The 26,289-nt window shown below is 39.2% G+C and overlaps 1 protein-coding gene across 4 annotated transcripts in view; it reads left to right on the top strand.

The window, feature by feature from the left end:
* The window catches only part of MYRIP (myosin VIIA and Rab interacting protein), a 343,444-nt gene that overhangs the window by 165,238 nt on the left and 151,917 nt on the right, over positions 1-26,289 (top strand). For all 4 annotated transcript variants that reach the window (XM_077129739.1, XM_077129737.1, XM_077129738.1 and 1 more), the window contains one exon: positions 1,144-1,365. In XM_077129739.1, the coding sequence (XP_076985854.1) occupies positions 1,144-1,365 (222 nt within the window). The remainder of the gene's footprint in view (positions 1-1,143; positions 1,366-26,289) is intronic.

Genomic DNA, 26,289 nt, shown 5'->3' with positions numbered 1-26,289 from the left:
TCAAATTGGAGTTGACCCAGAAGGGGATGTAGATATATCACCAGGAAAAGTTTCTGCAAGAATTTTATTTATAAAAGGGAGAAGGGTTATAGGGTGGTAACTAGTTGAAGACATAATATTGAGAGAAGATGTTTATTTCTTTAATGGAGCTATTTGAAGTTGTATAAAGACTGTTGAGGTAGTATAAGCTTTTCAAAACAAAATATAGAACTCAGAAGCCACAAGGAAAGACTGACAGACTTAGCTATAAACAAAGTAAACACTTCTAAATGGTGAAAGAAAGCATAAACAAAGTTAAAAGATAGTGCAGGAGGAAATATTTGCCACATACATTGTAAATGTACCTGGAATGAATTACACAATCACAAGCTGGGCATAGAAAAATAAATTGTGTTTCTAATTCAGAGTAACTTGGTATGTCGAGGTCGTTTTTTGCTCCAGGTAACTGCGTCTGTTTGGGGGTGTATCCTGATCCGTCAGGATTTCTTTTTCCCTTGTCACTGTGTGCTGAGAGAAGTGTATACAACTTCGTGTTCTATATTAATATAACTGGCTGTTGGCCCAATACGGCTCTGAGCTCCTTGGAAGAAGAAGGACTATCTTTTATCCAACTCTGAACCATCAGTGCTGAGAATTTGCCCATCACAGAGACTCCTTATTGACTCAAACTGACTTAAAAGCTTTTAAGATCCTAGGGTGCTTCAATTTCCAGGGATGTCAAATAGGGCCAGAACTGCATTTGTCATATTCCCTGCAGGGCTCTTGTGAAGATTAATGTTTTAATGTATATGATATCTGCTCCTTTAAAAAAGCATTAACTAAGTTAAGCATTTTATTTTTCAAGGATGTGCTTAATTTTATAATTTCTATCACAGTCTAGTCTCTGAAATAGAAGCAATAAGATTTGCATGCTTTTTCATAGAAAATCTGACTTAGGAGTACACAAAATTAATCCACAATTAGCATTCCTCCCTGGGTATTATGTCAAGGAATTGATAGTCCCACGTTGTGTTGTTTTACAGGAAGATTCTGTATTGTAGCTTGGCCTGTTGAGGGGGAGGGGGAGTGGCAGGGCAGGGTGCCCTGATAAGAGAGCCCCTGACCTGACCTGCTCTTTCTCTTCGTCCCTCCCTGGCTTCTCAGTGAGATGAAGCAGAAGTTGGATGAGGAAGGCAGCAAGTGCAGCATTCTTTCGAAGCACCAGAAGTTCGTGGAGCACTGCTGCATGCGCTGCTGTTCACCCTTCACTTTCCTTGTCAACACGAAGCGCCAGTGTGGGGACTGTAGGTTCAACGTCTGCAAGAGCTGCTGTTCTTACCAGAAGCACGAGAAGGTCTGGATCTGCTGTGTCTGCCAGCAAGCAAGGTGAGTGGTCAGCCCAATCTGGGGCTCTCTGCTGCTGGCACCCATCACTTCCTTCAAACAGGTAGGACTAGGAGCAATTGATTTATCATCGCAGAATACTGACGACAATTAAGAGATAGGAGAGACCTACTGACATTCACAGAGAGCCTGAGAGGGGTCTAAAAAGGAGCCCGTGAGTCCCAGTAGAAAGAAGAGGTGTGGACACACTTGGAATTGAAAATAAAGCTCCCCACATGCATCATCCATCCTTTTGACATTTCTCATCTAGTCTCATCCTTTCACTCATTCATTCTACAAACACTTGTTGAATTCTTAGGAAATCTCTGGGTGCAGGAAACATGATGGTGAATTAGGCAGAGTGCTCGGGAATCAAGTACACTGGCTGTTGGAGTTCAGGTTCACCCTAATCCAAGATGAGCTCGTCAGGAGATCTGGTATTTGTTCCTTGGAATTCTTAAATCTTTGCTTATACTAGTGTGTGTGTGTGTGTGTGTGCGTGTGTGTGTGTGTGTGTGTGTGTGTGTGTGTGTGTGTATTACATTTGTCCATGAAGAACGCATTTTTTGTGTGTCTGAAATCTCAGTAAGATAGTTGATGGCAACTCTGAAATTTGAAATGATCACTTTGGTGAAGATACACTCAGATCTATATTTCATTTCTTGTACTGCCCGTGATGCACTTTCACTTTCCCGGTGTTAACTAAATCACACTTTTGTGGTATTGGTTTAATATCCAGCTGTTTATCCAATGGCTACCTGTTTCTAGTTTGCTAGCTGCCAGAAGGCAATATATCAGAAACGGAATGGGTTTTAAAAAGGGGAATTTAGTAAGTCGCTAGTTTACAGTTCTAAGGCTGAAAAGATGTCCCAATTAAAACAACTCTATAGAAATGTCCAATCAGAGGCATCCAGGGAAAGATACCTTGGTTCAAGAAACCAATGAAGTTCAGGGTTTCTCACAAGTGAGAAGGCACATGGTGAGCACAGTCACGGTTTCTCTCTCGGCTGGAAGGGCACATGGCAAGCACAGAGTCATCTGCTAGCTTTCTCTCCTGGCTTCCTGTTTCATGAAGCTCTCTGGGAGACATTTTCCTTCTTCATCTCCAAAGCACTGGCTAATGGACTCTGCTTTGTGGTGCTGCAGCGTTCTCTGCTCTCTCTGACTCTCCTTCATTCTCCAAAATATTTCCTCTTTTATAGGACTCCAGAAGCTAGTCAAGATCCACCCAAATGGGTGGAGACATGTCATCACCTAATCCAGTTTAACAACCACTCTTGATTACATCAAATTTCCAAGGAGATGATCTGATTACAGTTTCAAACATACAATGCTGAACAGGGATTAGAAGAAACGGCTGCCTTTACAAAATGGGATTAGGAGTAAAACATGGCTTTTCTAGGGTACATACATCCTTTCAAACCAGCACACTACCCAATACATATGTTTTGAGGGGATAGTATGGGGGCCATGAATAATTATTATAATAAAAAATCTTGTTTAGAAAAAATTAAGGAGCTAGGCATAGAAGTAGACATTCTTGCAACAATATTAACAAAATGTCAAAGATGAGTAACCATATCAAGCACCTGGCTGTGACATGGTTCTAAACAAGTGACTCACATTAGAAATATGGGGTTCATCATGAGAGGACACATCATGAGATAGGGATGTCAAGTCACTGTAAAAATGGTGGTAATCTGTAATTTTACCTTTCTTAGTATTATCCTAGTGAAAAAGAGTCTACATGTCCTAGTGTTCCATTTGATTATGTAGTTTAGTAAAAGCATTTTAAGAATTTTAAATGAAAATTTCCTTTTAATGGTCGTTACTGTAATTATGGTCATCTGCTTAGTTCTTCATCAGTCCTTTTGCATTATGTGTTTTGCATGAAAATGTATTTATATTGTCAATGTTTAACTTTGGGAGATTAATAAGCATCAGATGAATTTATTATAGAGTGAGTGATGGATGCCTTATTTTTGAAGTTATGTTAGCAAATGAGATAGAACTCAATCATTTTCTTTGCCATTTTATTATATATCTATCTTCTTGATAATTTATTGTGTCAGTCCATTCATATCTTATACATAAAAGCATATGGTAATTGCATTTTAAGGTCTTCTTCAGGAAACTTTGCAGAATGCCCCAGCCCAAATGTTTCTGCTGTTATCATTTGGAGTCAGATTAGTTCAAGAAATGTGTTTCTACTTTCTTTGGGAATAAATTGGCTTCCTTGTTCTGTGCATCATTATAAAAATTGTTCTCTGATTTTTGTCATTTTGTAATATTACCTTTTACACAGACCCAATTTGGGAGATTGTTTTCATGGAATGAGAGGAAAATTATCCTTAATGCTAAAATCAAAACATGTCTCCTCATTTATACCTGAGGCGTTGCTTTGTTTTTTATTTTTTTTCTGAGAAAACTTGAAGCTTCATTTATTTTCACTTCGAATTTAACATCCTTTACTTCTATCTGATGACTTATTACTTGGAATTCATAAAATAGCATCTGTCCTTCTGGCATCAAGCCCACACCATATTTTAGAGATACCTAAACATGTTTGTAATATTCTTAAATATGATATAATTTTAAACAATTATCACATGGGTCAAGGACAATCGTAGGCTAACAAATAGATGGGAAATATCTACCCTCACTAGAAAGCGAAGAAATAAAAATTTGTGCTGAGTAGCATTTTTTTCCCTCACTAAATTAGTGACGCTTTTTGCTTAAATCATCCTATTTAGTATTTGCCAGGGTAGATAAATTCTCTCATCTATCTTTAGTGAAGTCTAAATGAGCATAACCTTTCTGCAACATGTATCAAAAGCCTTTTGCATGTCTGAGTGCTTTTACCCAGGAATTTCACTCTTGGAAATCTATTAACGAAAGAAATAATTTAATATAAGGAAAACTGTTGTACAAAAATGAGTTGTCCTGAATTATTTGTAACATGAAAAACTAGAAGTAATCTAAATGCCAAACAATACAAGTGTAAATAAGAAAATTAGGGTATATTCAACTTGTCAGAATATTATGAGGTCTTCAAAAGAATGTGTATATTTTATTAGCATGGGTAAATTTTTTTTGGGGGGATGCATGGTGTGAGATTTGAACCCAGGTCTCCTGCATAGAAGACGAGAATTCTACCCCTGAACCACCTGTGCACCCTATAGCATGTGTAAATTCTTATATCAAAATGTTTAGGTTGAAAAATGTATATTTGATATCACCATGTAAGGAAAAAATATAGAAAAAAACTGAAAGGGCATACACAACCAAGCCGTCATCAATAATAATTCCTTGGAAGGTAGGCTTATGGGTGATTATTTTCTTACCTCTTTTTTTTCACTTAGTTTCCAAATTTTCTGTATTTTGCATGTGTGCTCTTACAATAGGTATAAATAAAATAAGTGTAAAGAAATGTAGCACTTGCTCCTTCTTCTCTTGCCCTTGCTAAAACCATCTCCCCTCTCATCCCAGCACTGCTCTTCACCCAGCAGCCCCACCTAGTTTAAACCAAGGGGCTGAAACCACCCAGCTTCCCCAGGAAAGTGGAACCATGGGGGGGGGGGGCCTTATTTTGAAATGCCAGTTAATGGGCAGTCTTGGTTAGAGATACCATCTGTCCATAGCACAACTCCCAAGAGACTGTGACCATGGGACTCAATCTAATAATGGCTCTTGGAGTGACTTGGGTCATAAGGCAGATGAGAATTCTTTACAATGTAAATTGCCCCCAGTGAAAGCTTAGTATCTATGTTTGGTCCACTAATTCTTTAATATTAGTAGATTAAATTACAAGTAAATATATTGAGAGTGCCTCCTATGGATATGGACTTGAACTTGCTTTTTCAGGTGAGTTATTTTATCTAATCCTTATAAAATCCAGCTGGGGGCGAGATATTAGCCTCCATTTTAGAGCCAGGGTAATCTGAAGCTCGAAGTGATTGCATGACTTGCCCAATGTCAGCTTGTCAGTCTCAATTCAGGAGTCTCCTTACAATCCCCCCAGGAACACAACTTGAGCCCCTGGGGCATCTTACCTTTGGTCAGCCCCCCCAGACCCTGTTTTTAAGTCCCTAGAGTAATAGAGAGCCTGTGCTCCCTCACGGAGCCAAAAGGAAGGTGGCAGTTTCTCCTCGTCTTGATGGCTCTGTGTATCCACAGGCATTAATTACACCTGTGCATTTATTTGCTGAGCAGCTGTAGCAGTGAGCAGAGACTTGGGGGCATGGACCTCGAAAAGGGAGGGACAGCATGGTGGCATCATATCTCACATCCAGGTTAGCACTCTGGGCTCCTGATTGTTCATCTGACCTGAATCATTTTAGTGCTAACATTTCTCTTGTCTGGACCACAGGTATTGTGTTGTCCCTAGAGCCATTGTCCTTAGAAGTCTGTGTTTTTAAGGAAATTATAGCATTGACCTATGAAAGTCTTACTAAAATTTCTTTTTTTCTTTCATATGTTAATACTTAATAAGAATTCTCCAAGGATAGAATTTCAGCCTATAGCAAAACATATGCTGGATGCCAGTGAAACAATCCTATTCCTAAAAAACTGAATAGGTCATTGAAATCATATTTTGCACAAATTTTCAGGATATATACTTAAATTTCCACCTTATTAAAGGAGACCAGTTTTAAAAAATTCCATCTGCTTTGATTCATAACTGGTGTAGAAAAGACACTTGAATGAGTGCTCCTTTTGAAATTGATTCTTTTCAGGTCTTAGCAACCAATGAATGCGAGTGGGAGCCAAGGCAGTCTTCTCAGAGGAAGTGATTCTCCTTCACTGAAGAGTGAAATGTTTGGAGGAACCAGGTCTCAGTTAAGCCAAGGAAGTGGTGGCCATGCTTCGTGAGGGTTGAAGTCACAGGGGAGCTGCAGTTGCAGGGGAGCTTTTCCAGAGGGAGAGTGGGAGGGGTTGGAGTGAGGGTCACAGTGGAGGGTTGGGGCTGGTGCTGGGCAGCTCCTGTGCTGAGAATGGGAGGAGGAGAGGTTGTGGGGAAAATGCTGTTTTCCATATTTATCAGATAAATAGATTTAGCCTTGCCAGGACTTGGCTAAGATGTTCCTTATTAGTTAAATGAGTTCTGAATCCTGTTCTTGCTGGTATTTCCAAATTAACTTGAAATAAATAGCTGATGGCCAGTTGTTTTAGTTTGTAAAAGCTGCCAGAATGCAATATACCAGAAACAGAATGGCTTTTAAAAAAGGGGGATTTATTAAGTTGCAAGTTTATAGTTCTAAGGCCATGAAAATGTTCAAATTAAAGAAAGACTATAAAAATGTCCAAACTAAGGCTCCAAGGAAAGATATCTTGCTTCAAGAAGGCCAGTGATCTTCGGGGTTTCTCTCTCAGCTAGAGAGGCAAATGGCTACATTTGCTGGCTTTCTCTCCAGGCTCCTTCAACATCCTCTCTGACGGCATTTTCTTTATGTATCTCCAAAGGTCTCTGACTGTATGGGCTCTGTTGGTGCTCAGTTTTTTCCAAAATGTTTCCCTCTTAAAGGGCTCCAGTAAGCAACCCCACCTTGAATGGGTGAAATGCCGGGAGGCACGTCTCCATGGAAACCATCTAATCAAAAGTTATCAACCACAATAGTGTGAGTTCCATCTCCATGGAGACAATCAGAAAGATTCCACCCAGCAATATTGAATGAGGATTAAAGGATATGGCTTTTCTGGGGTACATAATAGCTTCAAACTGGCAACCAGTCAATAAAGGCAAGGAAAACTTTATTAATATATAACTCCTTTTTCCAGGTTGAATTTACATTTTAGTGGGCATCTTCAATGTTTTAACCATAAAAATTAAATATTGTCTTGGTTTAAAGCTTTGTAATAAAGCAGATAGTAAAGATACCTATAAAAATAGGACATACATTTATTGCCTCCTAAACCCTATTATATGTCTGTTACTTCTCCTTCCTGCACACAAGTTCATTCCTAAATGTACCTAAATACCTACAAAAAGCCAGGAGTGTCAAATCGTAATCCATTCCTTGAAATTGGCCAGCCTAGCCAATAATTAAATAACCTGCAAGAAAAAGTTTATTTTATAAGTTCAAAATTATCTAAAATCTTTTATACATAGTAAACAGAAAGAACTTAAATTACCTCATTACTTGAATGTAGAGATGGTTATGAAGAGAAGAGATTGGAAGGAAGTGGAGGAATAAGGCCGGAAGCGATGTTTATGTAGGGACCAGTAGTGGTACAAACAGCCTAAGTGAGAGCTCCTCGCCTGTGGCATGCTTCTCCACCGTGAGCTGCCTTGGTTCTTAGAACTCACCTCAGGCACAAAAGTACCTCTGCTGCCGGGTTTAAATAAACCCTACCAGCCAGTGCTGACTTGCCTGATTGCAAGTGGTGGCTTCAGTGCTATTGTCATACATTTGCTTTGGCCCTGATATGTCTTTTGAGACACTTCCTAAGCTCAGGCCAAGGAACAGACAGCCTGCTTTCCTCTGAATCAGTGGTTTGCAAGCTGAGCTACGTGGGACTTCCATGGTCTTCATGAGGCATGTGGAGAATTGTAATGAAATCTGTTTTCAAATCCTCAGCTTCCAGGCATGTCCTTTCCAAACTCAGTCTGCCCTAGGTCACCCTTCTCCTCCTTTACACATGGAAAACTCAGCCCTCACTCATCACTTATCTAACCACGACTCAATGTCACAGGATAGAGAAACCTCCAAAGTGTACCAAGGGTTGGTTCAGAAATGGTACTGAGGAAGTGAAGAACTCTAACAACTGGGTACTGATTTCCTTTGTGTCCCAGGTGATTTCTAATTCTTTACTTTCCACAAAAAGGTAGAACTAAATGACTATTCAACATAATATTGGATCATAGCTTGCTGTGTGATTTTTGGCATATAACTTGGATGAAGTTCAGAGTTGAAGGACATCGCTATAAGAAAAGCCTACTTCCATTCCCAGCTCATGGCTTACAATAAACTAGTACTGAACACCATCTTTCAAGCAATAATATTTATTTATACTGAAGAAACTAAAAAAGCCATTTCGTTGGGAGATGCATTTCCAATAAAGTATACATTGGTGTTTTGTCATTACTCATCAAAATTCTAATATGATTATGTTTTGATCAATTGTGTCTTAGTAATAATCAGACTTGATAAATCAATCCAAAATAAAAATTCTGACATTTAAGCCTCGTGGCTCAAGAAAATTCAATTTGTTACACATATTTCTATGACAAAGAATGATAAAGACAAGCGTAAAAATATGTGACATTAAAATAAAATTCCATAAGGGGAGTATAATAGAATAGAAATACTTGTTTGAAGTGAAAAAAGAAAATGTTAATTTTTCCAGATGTTGCAGAAGGGGACAGCAAACTATGGCCCACAGACGGAACCCGCCCTGCTACCTGTTTTTTATAAAAAAGTTTTAGTGGAACACAGCGACATCCATTTGCCTTCACTGTCCCTGGCTGTTTTCATGCTTTAACGACAGAGTTGAGTAGTTACAAGTGGGGACCATATAGCCTCCAGACCCAAAGATATATACTATTTGGCCCTTTACAGAAAACATTTGCTGACTGCTGGCTTAGACCAGTGATTGTCCATCACCTGGCTGTCAGCACATTTCAACTCTGAACACAGTTGGTACAGTGCTAGCTAGCTTGAAGTGGGAAATGGATCTGAAAGCAACCATAGTGTCTGCCACAAGGCATATTTTGAAATAAGTGGAGATTTTAAGGGCTGACAAAAGTTCACACACAAGCTGCCACCACCAGTCTTGTTAATGGACTACAGACCTGGATTCCTAGGAACCCTACAGAGACTGCCATACTTTTTGGGTTTGAAACAATGAGGGCAGTTAAGAAATCATGGATCCTTATATGCATTTTCTTATAACAGTCACCTGGCTAGCAGATGACATGGTCAACTTCGGTCATTGAGCTGGTAGGGAAAAATGCCATATTTTTAGCTGCTTAAACCTGGTATTTAAAATTTTGTACTCAACCTTGCCATTATGCATTTCCCCCAGCATCACTTTTTGGCATATGATAACCCACCATGCAGTGCTTGGTGTGGTCTGGTCACATCACAATAAAAATAACCCTTTAAAATATAAGGAGCTCGATTCCCAGACCATGCACCTAAAAATATATATGTATATTATATATGCACCTAAAAATATATATATATATATATATTATATATATACATGGAGCTTCTGCATTAGATATTCCACCATTGTGCTTTTTGGCTCTAGGGGAAATACTTACATAAATGAGAAATTTTGTCTTTTGGTCAAACGCTGAAGTTAAGGAGCCATCAAATAGAAAGCAAACTGCTGTTACACAGGATGTTTCCCATTTAGCCCCTTCACTCTTTCAGTTATGAAGAGAAATCAATAGAAGATGCTCTTTTCTTTAAAATGGAGCCGACAGTAGAACATCTTGTCATCATTTGAGGGAAAAAGAAAGCCAGTGTATGAAAGGCCCGTGTGCCTCAGATGTTCCCTGGCTCTCTGGAGGGAGGTAGATCGTGCCCATCTCTCTGGGTCGCCTCCTGTTGCCCAGCCCTACAATACCAGGGGCATGAAGAGGCCTTCAAAAACACAATCCCCATTGAAATCAAGCTTCATTCCTCCATGCCCCTTCACTGTTTCCAGATGTCTTTTTTGAGGAGTTATACCCAGGCCTAGCAGGGCTTGTTAAAATAAAATGCCTTTTTTTTTTTTTAGGAGAAACAGCTCCTCTGCTTGCACTGGTCCTCATGAGGATCCAGGCAGAAAGTATCAGCTGGAAGTTCCCCAGAATAGATACCAATTTTAATATTGGCTGGAGGTATTTTTTAACTTGATACTAAATGCAGAAAAAGTAAGAATTAGTTGAGAATGGCTGAAACCATACCATAGTCTAAACAATATATGACCTATTAGCATTTGCATAAACATAATCTTAATACAACAAATATGGAATGATGTGCAGTGGAGTTCTAGTGTTTGCTTCTTATCCCTCCCCATTTAGGAAGTGGTGAAAGTTTAGCCTCGGAGTTACAAGAAGCCTACTTGTCCCAGTCCCCATCACTGCCACCATTCATCATCTTGGTTCTCCATCTGGCCCATGGTTTCTCCCCAACCCCCACCCATATGCACAAGAATTATTGTGTCCTCATTTCAGGTTTTTCATATTAACTGCAAAGATCTCAGCCTTTTCTGTAGTTTCTCCGATTTTACAGTTTAGGGAGGGCATCTGTGACTGGTGATTGTAGAGCACCAGGCTTCCTTGTTCCTTACGTGCAGCTGCTCAGGTCCCTGAATCCCTAAAACTCACCTGCATCCCTGCAAGCCAACCCTGCCTGGTTCCTGAAAATACCTTCTTGTGCTCTGCACTACATGCTTTCAATAAGCACCCTGTATTTTTTGCTTTTAGAGCTTAACTTGGATTTTTTTTAAGGATGTGAACAGCATCTAGGATGAGTAAAATTGAAAATGCATTATCTTATTTGATCTTAGCAAAAATAGAAAGTGTTATTTCCCGTCTTATAAATAAGCGAGACAGTTGATGGACTTACCCCAATTCACAAATTTGCTGGATTGTCGAAGAATACTTGGTGGCCACTCCGAGTCCCTATAAACCAGAAATTCTCCTTCTGTACAGGGCTTGGCTCCTGGCACATAATAAGCTTTATCAGTTGATGCTAAGTGAAATAATGAAAGAATAGAAACTCCATCCCAGAAGCCCTCAACCCAGCACTCTTTCCCAAGCAGTGACAAAAAGCATATGTCTCAGAGATTCGTTTTCTTTGGAAGCACCATGCCACTGGGAACAAGGCAATGATGGATTAACTGTGGTTATTGGAGCAATTATTGAAGAAGCTTTGAAGACTACCTGGGGATCAGTTCATCGAGGAGAGGCAGGATAGTTAGCATGTGGGAATTTCCAATCAAAAATATTCATTCCAAATACATTTGCTAAATATCCATTATTTTTGCCAGCACTGTGTTTCATATGATGATATAAAAGTAAATAGGTTTTTTTACAAGTCACAGTTGAATAATTGGAATGGGAGGGCACAAAAACTCTTAGGCACAACAGTCACAATATAATTGAGGTCAGAATACTTAAACAAAGTCATGGAGGATGAGGAAACTACCAAAAAGATTGGATGGTAGGCAGACGGTGGGGGACGGGGCAGAGCATTCCAGACTAGAGTGAATCCATTTATTTTGTATGAGGGCCAATTAAGTAACAGCAAAAATATCTACACCACTTCTTTCAATAAAGGAACATCTGTACTTGAGCATTCTTTATCATATAGCCCTCTAACTGGAAATTTCTTTATCTTTCTTCATTTTTTATTGGAAGAGGGGTGATAGGGTTATGGTTGACATTTCAAAGACTGCTGGCATGAACAGCCCTGTCTGACTGTCATGCTTTGGCACTGGATACATTTTGAGTATGGTAACACCTAGTGGTGCTAGGAGAGAGATTTGAGGGATTTAGGGATAGAGAGGCACATTGGCACTGGAGTTCTGTTATAAGCCAGGAATGTAAATGGAAAGCTGCCCATTGGGTGGGAGACTATCCGAATGGGAGATGGAGAGCATGGCAATTGGGATGTTATGCACTGCAAACAAATGCCTTCCTGCTCCTATCACAGTCCTGTTCCCTAGGATGGCTAGAAGAACATTTTGTTGGGTCCTACTTCTCTTGAAAGGGTAGTGAGGGCGAGGTCAGAACCCTTTGATTTGTGTGCATCATCTGCCCAAGTTGTGGCTACTGTGGTCGTCAGCCTCTGTCCTTTTGCAGACCAGGAGTAGGCAGTGGAACCAGCCTTGGAGATGAAGAGTGTGGCTACTTGGTAAGGGGCTTTCTCAGGGATGGTGCTGAGTGACTAAGTGGAATCATGATTTATCAGCATTATTAGTTTTGGTTTCTCAGGTCTTAAATTAGGTCTTGAAACTTTCTCCGAGTCAAGATGACTAGTTATCTCAGTAGTGTCCATTCAAGTGGAACGGAGCTTGAAATCCTTTGGGGGGTTGAAGAAACTGCAGACAGTTCAGTATAACCCTGGGTCAGGGTACAGGAGGCAATGTTGGGGGATGGTGGTGACAGGAGGCAGGAAGCCGGACATTGGTTCTTTGGAGACCAGCAGCAGTGCTTTTGAAACCATGCCTGGGTGTTCTTTCTGTTTCTGGGGTATAATTCTACATGAATGTAGTGAGAGCAGTAGGAGCTTCCCCTATCATTACCACACATAGCCCTCCTAACAGTCTGTTTTTCAATTAACAATTTCACTGCCGTTTTCCTGTTAGAAAATAGGAGAACTCATGAGCTTGCATTTCATCTAGTACCTGTTGACGGGTCTGTGCCTCCCTTCTTGGCGTCCCTAATCACATCAAGAATAACTCTCTTTATTGTCTGTCCTCTGAGTCTTTCCTGGACCTCAACTCCTCTAGGCTCATTTTTTTCTCTCCTGGTGAAAGTGACCATTATCCCAGCTGCCATAGGGGCAGGCTTAATTTAGAGGGTGCCTGTTTAATTAGCACCTCTATAACACTTACTATGTGCTACACACTGCTCTAGGAGCATTATAAATATTAACTCAATATTCATATTGACACTATGAAGTAGGTGCTATTATTTTCTCCATTTTACATATAGGGAAACTGAAGCAGAGAGTGGTTAAATAGCTTAGGTTAAATAGATTTGATTTAATTAAACAGCTTTGGTCCGATCGATGAGATTGGATTGACTAAAAAGAACACCCACCTGGGAGTTACTGTGGGAGTTAAATTGAGGGAAACTACTTCAGGGCCTGACAATTAGTCTCATTTACTATTATTATTATTACTGCTGTTATTGATCTCATGATGCTGGTGTTGATAGCTACTCTAGGGACCCTAAAGAGCAGCCCCCTTGGTACTTATGGACCACCGCCTAAGGACCCCTGCAGTCCCACCCAGCTCTCTCCTCTCCACCCTTCTGTTCTCTTCACTCCACTCCCCCCACATCTGCCTCCTTATTTGCTGGAATCTGGCAAGCGCTGGATGCACAGATAGAGTCTCAATTAAGATCTCAGAGAAATCCAAAGTCCTGTGGTGAAGGCTGCCTGAATTGGTATATTCTTCCCATTTTCCTTTAGCCTGACTCATCCAAACGAGCTTGTTAGTGGGATTGAATTTTCGAGCTAAGGCAGCTGGTCTTTCAAAGAGCCTGAAGTTCACAGAAGGATAGTTGAAAAGTGTCTCATTTCCAGAGCCCTTGAGTGGAATGGAGCAGCACGAGCAGCTGCACGTGTTAATCTAGACAGGCCCCGTATTTTATTGGTCAGTAGGCAGCCCAGGAGCACAGGTACCCCTGGTGTTCCTCTCAGACCACCATGTTTCGGAGGCCTTGCCTAGCACAGTGATGCCCATATGGAATGATGGAGCCTACAGAAGGTTATAAAAAAGCTGGCGATCCTCTACATAGGAGACTTTTGTTAATGGAAAACCCAGAATTTTCTTTTATTGGCGGTACCTCCCAGAGAAAGGGGATGGATTAGATGATTGCTTGAGGTTCCTTTCCATCCTACACCATAATTCTGTAAATTAATCCCTGTGCTCTGCATCAAACAGATCTGGGTTTCCATTGGCCATTTATTTGCAGTGTGATCCTAGGCAAGTAATTCAACCTTTCTGAGTTTGGGACTAATGATACTTTCTTCAAAAAGTTAGCTAAAAAGAGAGAGAATGCATGTAAATCACTTACCTATGCCTAAGCCACAATAACTGGTAACTATTATTGTATTATTTTCATTTTAAGGGTGCTAAAAAATATTTATTTTATAAAATATTAAGCACAATATTAGTACCTATGGGCATGAAGGTATTTTCTCAATTTGTGGTTCTTTTTTTAGTACAGTCAAAGTAATTTAATTTTTATGGCTATTTCCCATAGTTCCTCTCCCAGTATTGACCTAAGGCAGTGAAAAATATCACCACTTGGGAATCAACAAATGAGGAGACTTAGACACCCTCTGAAAAATTTTGTAGGATTACTCAGTGAATGTTCAAGGATATTAAGATATAAATCATCATTTAGTAATCTCAAGTGTGGGTTCTTTTAAATTTTAGTGTCTCTGGGAACTAAAATGTACACAGCATATTATAGATTCAATGCAAACATCAGGTGAAAATTATTTTACTACATTGCAACATACATTTCATTTCTTTTTGCTCAAATAAAATTTGTAATCCTCAGGCTGTTACTATTTACTGTTGACATTTTTTAACTTAGCAGCATGAATACCATCTATAATATCCAATGTTTTTCAATGTGCTATAATAAAAAGTATATAGAAGAAGAATTAAGAATAAAATGGCAAATACTTATGGATCCATCACCAAGATTATGATCCATTACCCATCCCATGGAAGCCCCTGAATATCCTTCTTTAATTACATTTTCCTCTCTTCCCCTAGAGAGAGCCGTTTGGAACATGGTGTTTATTGTAATCATTCATTCATTTCTTCATACTTTCAGCATAAATGTACAAATCCCTACAGAATGCGTTGTACAATTTTGCTTGTTATCTTTATATAATTGGTATTATAATAGATATGTTATTCTGCATCCTGATTCCTTTGCTCAACTTTGTCATAATATTTTTCCACATTGACATGCAGAGTTCATTCAGATGTCAGAGACTGCTCACCAGAAGTCCAGGTGCTCCCCTCTATTTCCCAGCCTCCTTTGTACGTAGATTGGAGCCATACAATTGGGTCTGGTGTGTGTTACCTTAAAATCAAGGCAGCTAACCTGGATGCCTTTCTCTTTTCCCTTCTATGGCAACCTTAAAGACCTTGAGTCCAGATCATTATGGCAAAGCCTTCATTAGCCTGGGTCTCTCAGTGACTGTGTGGACAGAGTCTCCTATCCTCCCACATTAAACATGTAATATGAAAAGAAATAATCTCTTGTGATTTTGAGTCAACCAAGAATTATAGGTTTATATATTAAACCTATCCTATCCTAAATAACGTGTTCATTTGCACTCCTGTACTGTATTCCACTGTATGACTGCACTGCACCACAATTTCTATTCTCCTGTTAATGAACATTTGTTTCTCATTTTTAGCTGTTACAAATAAAGCTAACAAGACATTCTTATACATTTCTTTTATATACATATGCAAGAATTCTTCTAGGGAATATGGTTAGGACTGATTTTTAAGTTGTAGGGTATTCAACATTATTTTGATTTTGAATCTTTTGATTGGCTGGATTTTATCATTTTGTGGGTGTGATTTTTAAAGAAAATTTCACATGTGCTATATTATATTCACTGTTTAAGCATACTTGAGAATATCCGTTACCTTTATATTCAAAGCAAGATTTATCGATATTTAAAATTATATTATCATGCTTTAATTCTCTCAGACCATAGTTTTTGGTACATATTAGCACTATTCATAATTATTTCTAGTTCTTCTCTTTTCAGGCATGTGGAAAGATGGCTCTTCTTCATTTTGGAGGTTTGGTGTGGTCATAGGACTTGCTCTGGCCAATAAAGCATGAGTGGAAGTGACCCATGTGTCAGTTCTGAGTGGAAGCATTCATTCCCTTGCAGAACTCCCTGGAGCTCTCCTCCCTTTTCTTACAATTGTGCAAGCACACACTAATGTGGAGTCTCCTACTGATGTGGTGTTCTAGAGAGGCCTGATCAGGAAATAAAGGTTTGAGGACTGAAGCCACTGAGAGGGGAGGGTTGTTTGCTCCAATATCACTCTTATCCTGACTGGCGCACAGTTCCACTGCTTTCTGGGGCTGAGATTATATTAGTTTTTTAACCAAGAAGTCTCCAGCCATCTTTTTGTTGGCTGGATTCTATTATCCAGTAGTTAAATTTTTTTCCAAAAAAGATTCATGAGTACCTCATTTCCTGTGTTTCTCCAGATTTGAGAATGCCTGTCTGAAGCCTTTTTACTTTCATAGCACCAGTTTACCTGAGTTTGTCTTTGGATCACACTTTCTTCCCCCTCAGAATTTGCAGAAGTTGTTCCATGATTGGCATTGAATATCGCTTTGGAGAAATCTCAAGCCAAACTGACTTTTCCCCCTTTTAGGTCTCCAGCAGATTTTTTGTCTGATTGCTTGATGATTCTGTCTTTGTACTTGAATTTTATAGCCTAACCAAGAGAAGTCTTAAAGGGGATAGTTACCAAGGGTTTTTATTGAAATATGGTATCCCTTTTGCATATGCAAACTCAATCTTTCATTCATTTCAAGGCAATTTTCTGTTTTTACACCTGTTATGATTTGCTAATGCTGCCAGAATGCAATATACCAGAAATGGATTGGCTTTTACAAAGGGGATTTATTAGGTTACAGATTACAGGGCTAAGTCCATAAAAATGTCCAAACTAAGGCATCAACAAGAGGATACCTTCACTGAAGAAAGGCTGATAGCATCCAAGGCTGCTCTGCCACCTGGGAAGGCAAATGGCTACATCTGCTGGTCCCTTGCTCCTGGGCTCCATTGCTCTCAGCTTCTGTTTCCACTGGCTTTCTCTCTGAGCATTGGTAGATCCTTGCTTGCTTCTCCGGGGATACCTCTCCGAGCTCTGCGTGTCTTACAGGTCTCCTCTAAGCATCTCTGTGGCATCTCTCTCCCTCTGCATCCTTCAGTTGATTTCATCTCTCTTCTCTCTGTATCAGCTCTCTCCAAAACGTCTCTGGGTATTGCTTTTCTTTCTCTAAACATTTCTGGCTCTCTCTCAAAGGGCCCTGGAAATTCCACCTTGAATTGGGTGAGTGACATCTCCATAGAAACAACCTAATCAAAAGGTCCCACCCACAATGGGTCTACCCCCACAAGAATGAATTCGAAGAACATATCTTTTCTGGAATACATCATTTCAAACCAGCACAATATCTCTGAATATATTTTTCGTTCCATTTATTGCTTGTTCAACCATGAGCAGCAGTTAGCCTTATGTTAAATATGTTCCATCTGTCTTGCATATGTATTATCTTCTCTTTAATTTTTTAAACCACTTGTCCTTTTCCTATGCATTCATTGATTTCTTTCATGTTCTTTATTTATGTCCATAATTTGATTTTCAGCTTTGTGTATACTTGTATCTTGATGTTTCTAGCTAATAGTTTTGTAATGGTGGTATTTTATCCTCAATTTGTTCTTTTAACTCTGTGATCTTCTTTCACCATATTCTGTTTTATAATTTTGTCTTTGAGCATCTTTAGTTCTTACTAAGTTTATTTTCCTATGAAGTATCTCTTGTACAAAATGCTCAAGGGGAATTTTCTTCTTTCCCTTGGGTCCTCCTGACTTCCAGACTTCCAGGGTTTCTCATCTCCTTTTTACGTATTATTTTTCCCTACTTTCCTCCCTTTCTTTTACATATCCATAAACTTTTTCTTTCATTCTTCCATGTCTTTTGGTCCTGTTCCTTTTTGTTTCTTTGTTTTTGCTATTTGTATTTGCACAGTTACAATCCTGATTCTTTTCACCATGACCAAGTATAACATAAGCAGTCTGTCCAAATCTTCTCTTATCTAATATACTATGTTTGAATTTTCCGTGACACCCCCCCAGCAACCTTATCTAAAACCAGCCCGTCTTTCCCTCTATGCTGGAATTCAGGTTGGAGTTTTGCATGTCTGTTGCTTGGAAGCATGAAAGAGGAAGGGACCTCATCTGTGCTTATCATTGACTGATCGGCCTCTCTGCTGAGATTTTAGTTCATCTTCCTATACCAAGTTTCATTTTCTTGGTAGGATGGGGATTGCCTCTCAAGTTTTGGATCATATCCCCATATTAAGCACAGACATTTGAGCAGCAGTGTACCCTGATGAATCTCCCACCTGAACTAAGATTCTGAAATCCAGTTGTCAGAGCTGGGGACTTTTCCCTAGGCTTCCCATCCAGTGAATTTTAACACAATTAATACTACATTTAGAGATTACCTTTGTATTTAAATCAATATCATATCAACAGCATTTTCTTTAAGGCACATCTTTTCTCCACTGGGACATTGAGTTTCTTATCTCCAAAGGAGGGTCTCTATAAAGCCATTCAACAAATGTATTGACCATGTACCACATACAAGGGACAGTCCTAGGAACTGGGGATACAAAAGCAGACAAAATAGGTCAAGTCCTATCTCTCATATACTTTATACTCTGGAGGAAAACCCAAATATAAACACATTGGTTATGGATAGCTTTAATAAAGAAAACTAAGGCATGAAAAGGCAGCAGAGGGTATTAGGCATAGTGTGTCATTTTAGAGAGGTCAGAGAACACCTTCCTGAGGAGGAGACTCTGGTTGATGTTGAGCATACACTCTAGCTCTGTGAGTCTGCCTTTGAGTATATCAAGCTGCTACATTCTTAACTGAGTTGAGTTTCATGCTCTCTTTTTCATGTACTCTCATGTTTGGGGCTGATAATGAGCAGTGAAGTGGCCAAAAGGCATGCCACCTAAGGGGAAAAGGGCTTAAGGAAAGCAAATTAGTACCTGCCGCAAAGTTTGTTTGTTTGATATGTTTGTCAATTATATCCAGAAGTGTGAATAGATTTCTTAAAGTGATGTTGTGACAGAAAAGAGAACCTATCACCAATCCTAGTTTTGAGACCTATTTCTCCGTTTGATAAATTTTAAAAGGGGCTCTAGAATTTCCATTCCTAACAAGCTCCCAGGTGATAATATTGGGCCAAGGTTTCCATTCTCAGGGGGCATCAGTTATACAAATATTAGGCCTTTTTTACGTTGTTAATGTCCCCTATCTAGTCTCTTGAACTCGCATATTCCTAGCAAGGTGTATCACACAATGTGTCTTCTCCTTATTTCTGCTTCTAATGTGACTTTCTGAATTGTTTCCTTCTGTTTCTTTCCTGCATTCTTGATCTCACTTTTTACCTATTTCTTTTGTCTCATATTCTCTTCTTTAGAACTGTTTCTCCAAATTTTCATCTGTCATAATTATGATAGGGTTTTTTTGTCTGACTATTATTTGTAATGTTCATTTTCTTCTTTTTTCTTGAAGTATCTTTGCAAAAATCATGTGATGGTTTCTTTGAGATATTTTTCATTTTTGAATGATGGTCATTTCTTCCTGTATCTGCCCTTCGTAGATTGTTCATGGGGAAAAGTATCCTGCAAAGCCTAAGTAGATTAGCAACAAGCCTGAAATTTTGGTCTGTTATCACAGAACCCTTTCTCAATGGCTATCCAGGCTTGCTTTGAGCCCCGCATTCCCTGGAAATGTGTGTGTGTGTGTGTTTATGAGGTGTCAATGATTACTTCTCCAGCTCTTACTTCTCCAGCTCTCTGAAACCAGAATATTTGGGACAGCTTGTCGCCTACATTTTCTCCTCCATCCTGCCTTAGTGACTACTTGCTTCTTTCAAACATAGCTCCTCTTATTCAGCTGTTTCTGTCCTGGTATTCCATGCTCTAAAACAGGGTTTGGGGAGTCTCTCATAGTCCACATGCACCTTTATCCTTACCTGCCCAAGCCAGGTGTTTTGTGGTTGCCTCTTGTGGGTCATTGTGAAACCCCAGCCAAAATTTGTTCAGACTGATGATGCCACATGCACCGGGAGAATATGAAAAGGTTAATTACTCACATAATGAGACTCTCAAGGGAAAGCAGGGAAGGCTCAAGTCAGTCCAGGTGGCAAATGAAGCAGAGATAGGAGGATTCCCCCACGCAGTCTGAGGTTTGTCTGGGCTGAGTGTGTGAACTTTCTTATAGGTTTATAGGTGTGGGACAGAAGGGGAAGCAGGAGAGATGGGGCTTCAAAGTTGTCAGTAATCAAACATGAGAAATGGAGTTTTTCTGTTTGTTATACTAAGCATCATTAGTTTTGCCCCTTAGGGGGATCTCCTATTTGGAAAATTCTGTGCTCTGATCATTTTCCTTGAGAACTGTGGAGGTTATGGGATGGCTTCAGGGCAGTAATGTCTTTATTCTATTATTTTTAAACCTCTTGTATTGCTGCCTCTTTTTAAATGATAATGATAAGCCCAGAGAGCTCTGCCACTTCTTTTTTTTGCATGGGCAGGCCCTGGAAATCGAACCTGGGTCTCTGCTGGCATGGCAGGCAAGAATTCTGCCTGCTGTGCCACTGTGGCCTGCCCTCTGCCACTTTTAATTTGTGGACTATATTCTGCATATACTCAGAACTTTTTGTCATTTTTCCATGTCTCAAGAAAATAACACTGACAAAAAGTATGGGTCCTGCTTATGATTATTTTGCAAGTAAGACCTAAATATGTATAGTTATTCTTGAATATTTTGGAGGGCCATGGTTACATTTTGGGAAACATTAAAGATTTGAGTATTGGATTTTTATAGTAAACAGAACAAAAGTGTTTCCATAGTTGAATGGGATATGCTTTTATATTCATCCAATGGAATATGCATATTGATTGCATTGGTCAGGGTTTTCTAGAGAAACAGAACCAACAGGAGGTATCTGTAAATATGAGATTTATAAAGGTGTCTCATGCAGCCATGGGAATGGAATAGTCCAAAATCCATAGGGCAGGCTATGAAGCTGGCAGCTCCGATGACAGATCTGGATGAACTCCACAGGAGAGGTTCGCTGGCTGAAGAAGCAATGAAAAAGTCTTTCTTCTTCTTTGATAGTCTTCAGCTGATCTCACTTGCAAATCAAAAGTGACCCTTACTTGATCACAGATGCAATCAGCCACAGCTGCAGTCAACTCTCTTGATTTAATAAATCAGACTTCCGATTTATCAACCAGCCATGAAATATCCTTACAGCAATGATAAGGCCAGTGCTTGCCTGACCAGACAACTGAGCACATCACTAGGCCGAGCTGACTTCAGACCCTAACCATCACATTAATGTTGCTGTAGTTTTCTTTGATTAAAAGCCTCCTTTTATTATGCATTTTTAAGTCCTACTTTTTTGTGGAAAGGAGGAAGACAATATAAAAGGATTTTAAAGCATTATTTCATGTAAAAGTTATACCGAATATATTTTTATGTAAAATAAATGTAAATTCTAGTATATATGGCAATGTGTAGGAAATTTATTTGGAATCTCTGGGCACCAGAATTTTGACTTATAAGATTAATCCTGGATATTATGTTATCTTGATTATAATGATGCCTGTTTTTTGACATTTTAATGTTCCTGAAATCAAGATAGGTCTTTAAAACAATAGCACAATCAACTTGCAAGTTGCCAGGGAAAGGATAAATTGTAATTATAATTGCCTGTAAACTTGCAAACTTAGCCTTAAGTAGAAGTTGTCTGTTTTCAAAATGATCACCACAATTTAGTCATGTCTTCATAGCATCATGTGCTGTATTTTATTTAACTTACATTAGAATGTTAGCTATTAAAATGTCCTTCTAGAGATTTTACCATGAGGCAGAAAATCAAAGAAAGTTACTGTGTTCCTGGAAAATCCAGGGCTACACAAGGCTGTTCAGTGTAAAAGCTATAAAATTGTCAACTATCATGACTAGACTGAAGAATATGAAGGAAAAAAATTTAGCAAAGGTTTGTATGAAGTTTAATTCTTGCCCTGTGAGAGACAATCTACCTGTCCAAAATTCAGAATAAATCAAATCTTCAGGAAACACCAAACAAATATATACTGAGGAGTGTTGTACAAAATAATCAGCTTGAATTTTTCAATAGGTTGATGTCACTAAAGACAAAGATTGAGGAATTGTTCTGAATGAAAAAGGCTAAGGCAACATGAAACTAAATGAAATGCTTGATTTTAGATTAGCTTCTAAGGTAGGGGAAATAGCTAAATGTATAAATGTAAATTTCCTGGTTTTGATCATTGTGCATAGTTATGTGAGTGTCCTTGCTCCTGGAAATATATGCTGATGTATCTAGTGGTTAAGCAAATGTTTTTCACTTGTTTCCTCCATAAATGCTTTTACCTGAATTCAGCCTACACAGGAGGCTTGTGTTAGTGCAATTAGCTGGTTACTGCTCATCACTGATTTTCTAGAATAGTTTTGGTCAAATAAATTTTCATCCTCATGGTAGTAGTTTTTGGGTGCAAATTCTTTGTCTGCCTTTTGTTTGTAAAGTTTCTGTTTCAGTTTCCTAGGCTGCTCCAGCAAATGGCTTAAACAGTGGAAAGTTATTAGCTTACACGTTTGAGGCCAGAAAAATGTCCTAGTCAATGGCATCATCAAGACGATATTGTCTTCCCAAAGACGGGTTACCAGTGATTCTGGGCTCCTCTGCCACATGGCAAGGCACATGGTGGTGTCTCCTAGTTGCTCCCCTCTCTTTCAGGTTTCCCTGATTCCAACTTCTTGCTTCCATGGTTCTCTCTCTCTCTCTCTCTGACTTTCATTTTCTTATAAAGGATTCCAGTAATAGGATTACGACCCATGCTGCTCGAAGTGGGACATACTTTAACTGAAATAGCTTCATCAAACGATTCTTCTTAAAATGGACGCCCACAGGAATGCCCACAGGAATGGATTAGATTCAAGACATGTTTTTCTGGGATATATACAGCTTCAAACCACCAAAGTTCCTTTTCTTCTTTCTTCCTGGAGCATCTTTGCATGAGTCATGTGACAGTTTCTTTGAAGTATTTTCCATTTTTCTTAGAATTGACTTTTGTGGGCATGTACATGTGGGGAAGGATCTAGCGTGTAATTTTGATCTGGAAATTTGTTTGATAATTTGAGTGAAATTTGTTCACTTTTTCAGCAAGTTTCCAGGCCTGCATCAGTGGCCATGGTGATGGAAACAAATAGATCACAATACATGTTGATGGCCCTTACATAGTAACCTGGAGCTAGATCTTTGCAAGTTGTGAATGTGTGAGAAAGGCTTTGCTAGTGTTAGAGGGGGCATGTGGCTAATACAACAGCAGGAAAAGTATCCCAGAGGGTGTATGAGCTGGGCTTTGAAGAGAGAGGAGGGAAAGGCAGGCTGGGCACAGAGTTGTAAGTGCAGGAGAATCAGTTGTGAGAGAAGATTACTTAGGTACCAGTTTTTCCTGCATTATTGTATCTAGTCCTGTAAAATGAATAGCAATCCATTTTAGAGTTGCAGAAACTGAGTTCACCAAGGCAGTAATTTGTCCAAGATCACCTTCCAAGTAAGCGTGGAAGCTGGATTCAGATGCATATCTTTGCCTATAGAGAGTACATTCTGGACAGAACTCTGCAGTCCACCCTGCCATGCCCAAGGGGCAAAACATAGTCCCAGGAGTGTGAAGTGTGAACATTTCTACTCTTTTTTATGAATAAAGCGCAACTACACATACAGTCTATACACAGACTGCATAACTGTGGTAAATTCCATGAGGGAGAGAATGGGGGTTATTTGGAAAAAATGTCTAAAAAGACTCCTAAATGAAGCAAAAATGAAACACCAGGATTCTGCAACATTGCTCTAGAGCAACACAGTTGTGCTCAAACTGCAGAGGCCCTAGGATGAGCAGGTCAGGTTGATATTGCTATTCCAGCTAATGGCTTGTTTCCTTGGCTTCATTAGCAAAGGCTGCTAAGAATCCACAAAGGTATTTGCTTATCTTGATTATGAAAAGTGACCAAATGACTTAATTTCTCACCCTGTTTAAAGCAACTTTTAGAGAACAGTAGAAGTATCAAAGAAACGTATCCCTAAGAGTGGACCCAGACAACTGTGGTCCTTGGTTAGAGGATGCTCCCTATGGAGAAGTTATATTAACCCTGTTAGAGATTTTCTATGTTTCTTTACTACTTCCACCCATCAGTGGTATTTGGTGGATGTTGATGTCAGTCTTCCAACCTGCACCCCTCAAAACTGGGACCTCAGGTGTCATCTGAGACTGGCATAGTTATGACAAGACCCTCCCTTTATGTATTCTCTCCTTGAATCCTTCCAGATTTTTATATTTGACAATGGCTTCCGTACATCAAAATCCTAAGCTTTTAAAAATAACTCGATTTAAGGTAGACAAACCATGTCATGCTATTTACACAGTGTTAACTTCTGGGATAAATTGGCCTATGTTGACTGATGTGTGTAGATTTTCAATATTGTACCATTTAATTTCTGAGTGAGAGATGCATAGAAATGATTCTTTGTGCTTTTCTATCATTATTTCATTGAAAGCAGTTTTTAAAACCGATGATCACTAAATGGATATTTTTAAAGTGAACAGATTATCTCTGATACTGTCACCTTAATAGAATTTTTTCATCCCTAGTTGTTGTCATCCATATAAATCTGTACTTTACGTTGCAATCCTCATGGCAATACCTACTTTTCATGTGCTGCTGTTTTACTTAAATACGTCAACTTTGATCTACGTTGTATACAAATAATTATTTGAATGCCTATTTAGTAGTCTCTCATAACACTGTACCACAAAATATTAACATATTTTCATGATTTTAAACATTGCTGTTCTTTTCCCATTTTTATTTTATAATAACAGATAGTGCTCCCACAAACATCTTCATACATATGTTCTTTTGCTTCTGATCATTTTCTTAAGAAAAACTCTAGAAGTCGGTCCAAAGACTATGTACATATGTTAACTTTCCTTAAACACACCATGTTGCTTTCTCACAGAATTGTATGAACTGATTCTGCCACCAGCAATAAACATCAATTTCAACACAAAGTCACCAATATCAGGTTCTCTCATTTTTAAAGCTCTATTTTGGTGGGAGTAAAACAGTGTTTTGCTATAGAACAGCTAAAAATATCAATGACTTTTAATGTTTTTCTCAAAAGATTCTGTAGCCCCATAAGATGGTTGGAAATATAGTTTTAGATCTGTGAAGCTGAAACCAGGCTTACCATTGAGGACGTATTGTATAGGGTTTTCTCCCAGCAAGACTATTTAGCCCTGAAAGCCAGACAGCAACTCTGTACAAAACACTGTATTCATTCATTCTTTCACCATCCTGGGGATATAGTAAATGGAACTAAATACATATAGATTGAGGACATGACATTCAAGTGATGTACAACAAGATAGTGGAATTTCAGCCTCCGTGGGTGGCAGTGACTCACTGAGGTGAAGGGGGCAAACCACAGGAAAATGTGCATCATCTCTGGCTTTAGCTGCAGGTCCTTTGCTGGTTTTTCATTAATGTTAACATGTGGCCTGTACACTTTAATGTGGAAAGCCCTGTTCAGGCTTGTACTGACAGTAACAGGAGAGAGTGTCATTTTCACCATGCACAGTCTAGAAGGCTGCAAATGCATCAAGCCTTAGCGGATGCTCTATTTGAAAGTATCGTGCTGTTGGGCACAGCTCATCTTCACCCCTTTGTATATTAAAGGAAATCTGAGAGGCAAGTGGAACCAGAAGTTAAAAACAATCTGAGAGACAAAGCCTGTGTATGTCACAGTAATGTGGTCCTGCATTCTGAATACATGAGTGTCTCAGTAGCAGGCACCCCTGGGACAGACAAATTGGAGATGAGTTGTGGATTGAGTGACGTGGCTCCCCTTGGAGGAACAAAACTTCATGACATGTTTTAGAGGTGCCCCTGGATGTTTCTTCTTTCCCCATGTCTTGATACTGGTTTCACTGAAGCCACTCACCACCGCCCACTTTTCATCCTTTCTCCAGGGACTTTTCATTTGTCTCTTTCACCTAAATAAAAATTCACGTAATAATTCCACCTACCTCCAAGGCCAAATCTTACCAGATACATTTTAAAACCTTTTCATTTTTATCCAAATTTATGTGTAAAGTGGTTTGTAGTATCTTATAAAAAGACATTCACTCAAATAAAAGCATAGAAATTATTTCAAAATTAGGACCAGGAAAACGTAAATTATAATGCAAAAATATACCCTGCAGTGATTGACAGAATTGCTGATGTTGGAACACACATTTGGTTCTGGGTTTCCTGATGGCCAAGCAGAAAATAAAACTTAATTACACATTTTTAGGGAAAAACTACA

Source organism: Tamandua tetradactyla, chromosome 15, assembly GCF_023851605.1.
Source record: "Tamandua tetradactyla isolate mTamTet1 chromosome 15, mTamTet1.pri, whole genome shotgun sequence".
NCBI classification, from domain to species: domain Eukaryota; kingdom Metazoa; phylum Chordata; class Mammalia; order Pilosa; family Myrmecophagidae; genus Tamandua; species Tamandua tetradactyla.
Note: the sequence above shows the minus strand (reverse complement) of the source record. Positions and strands in the feature narration are given on the sequence as shown.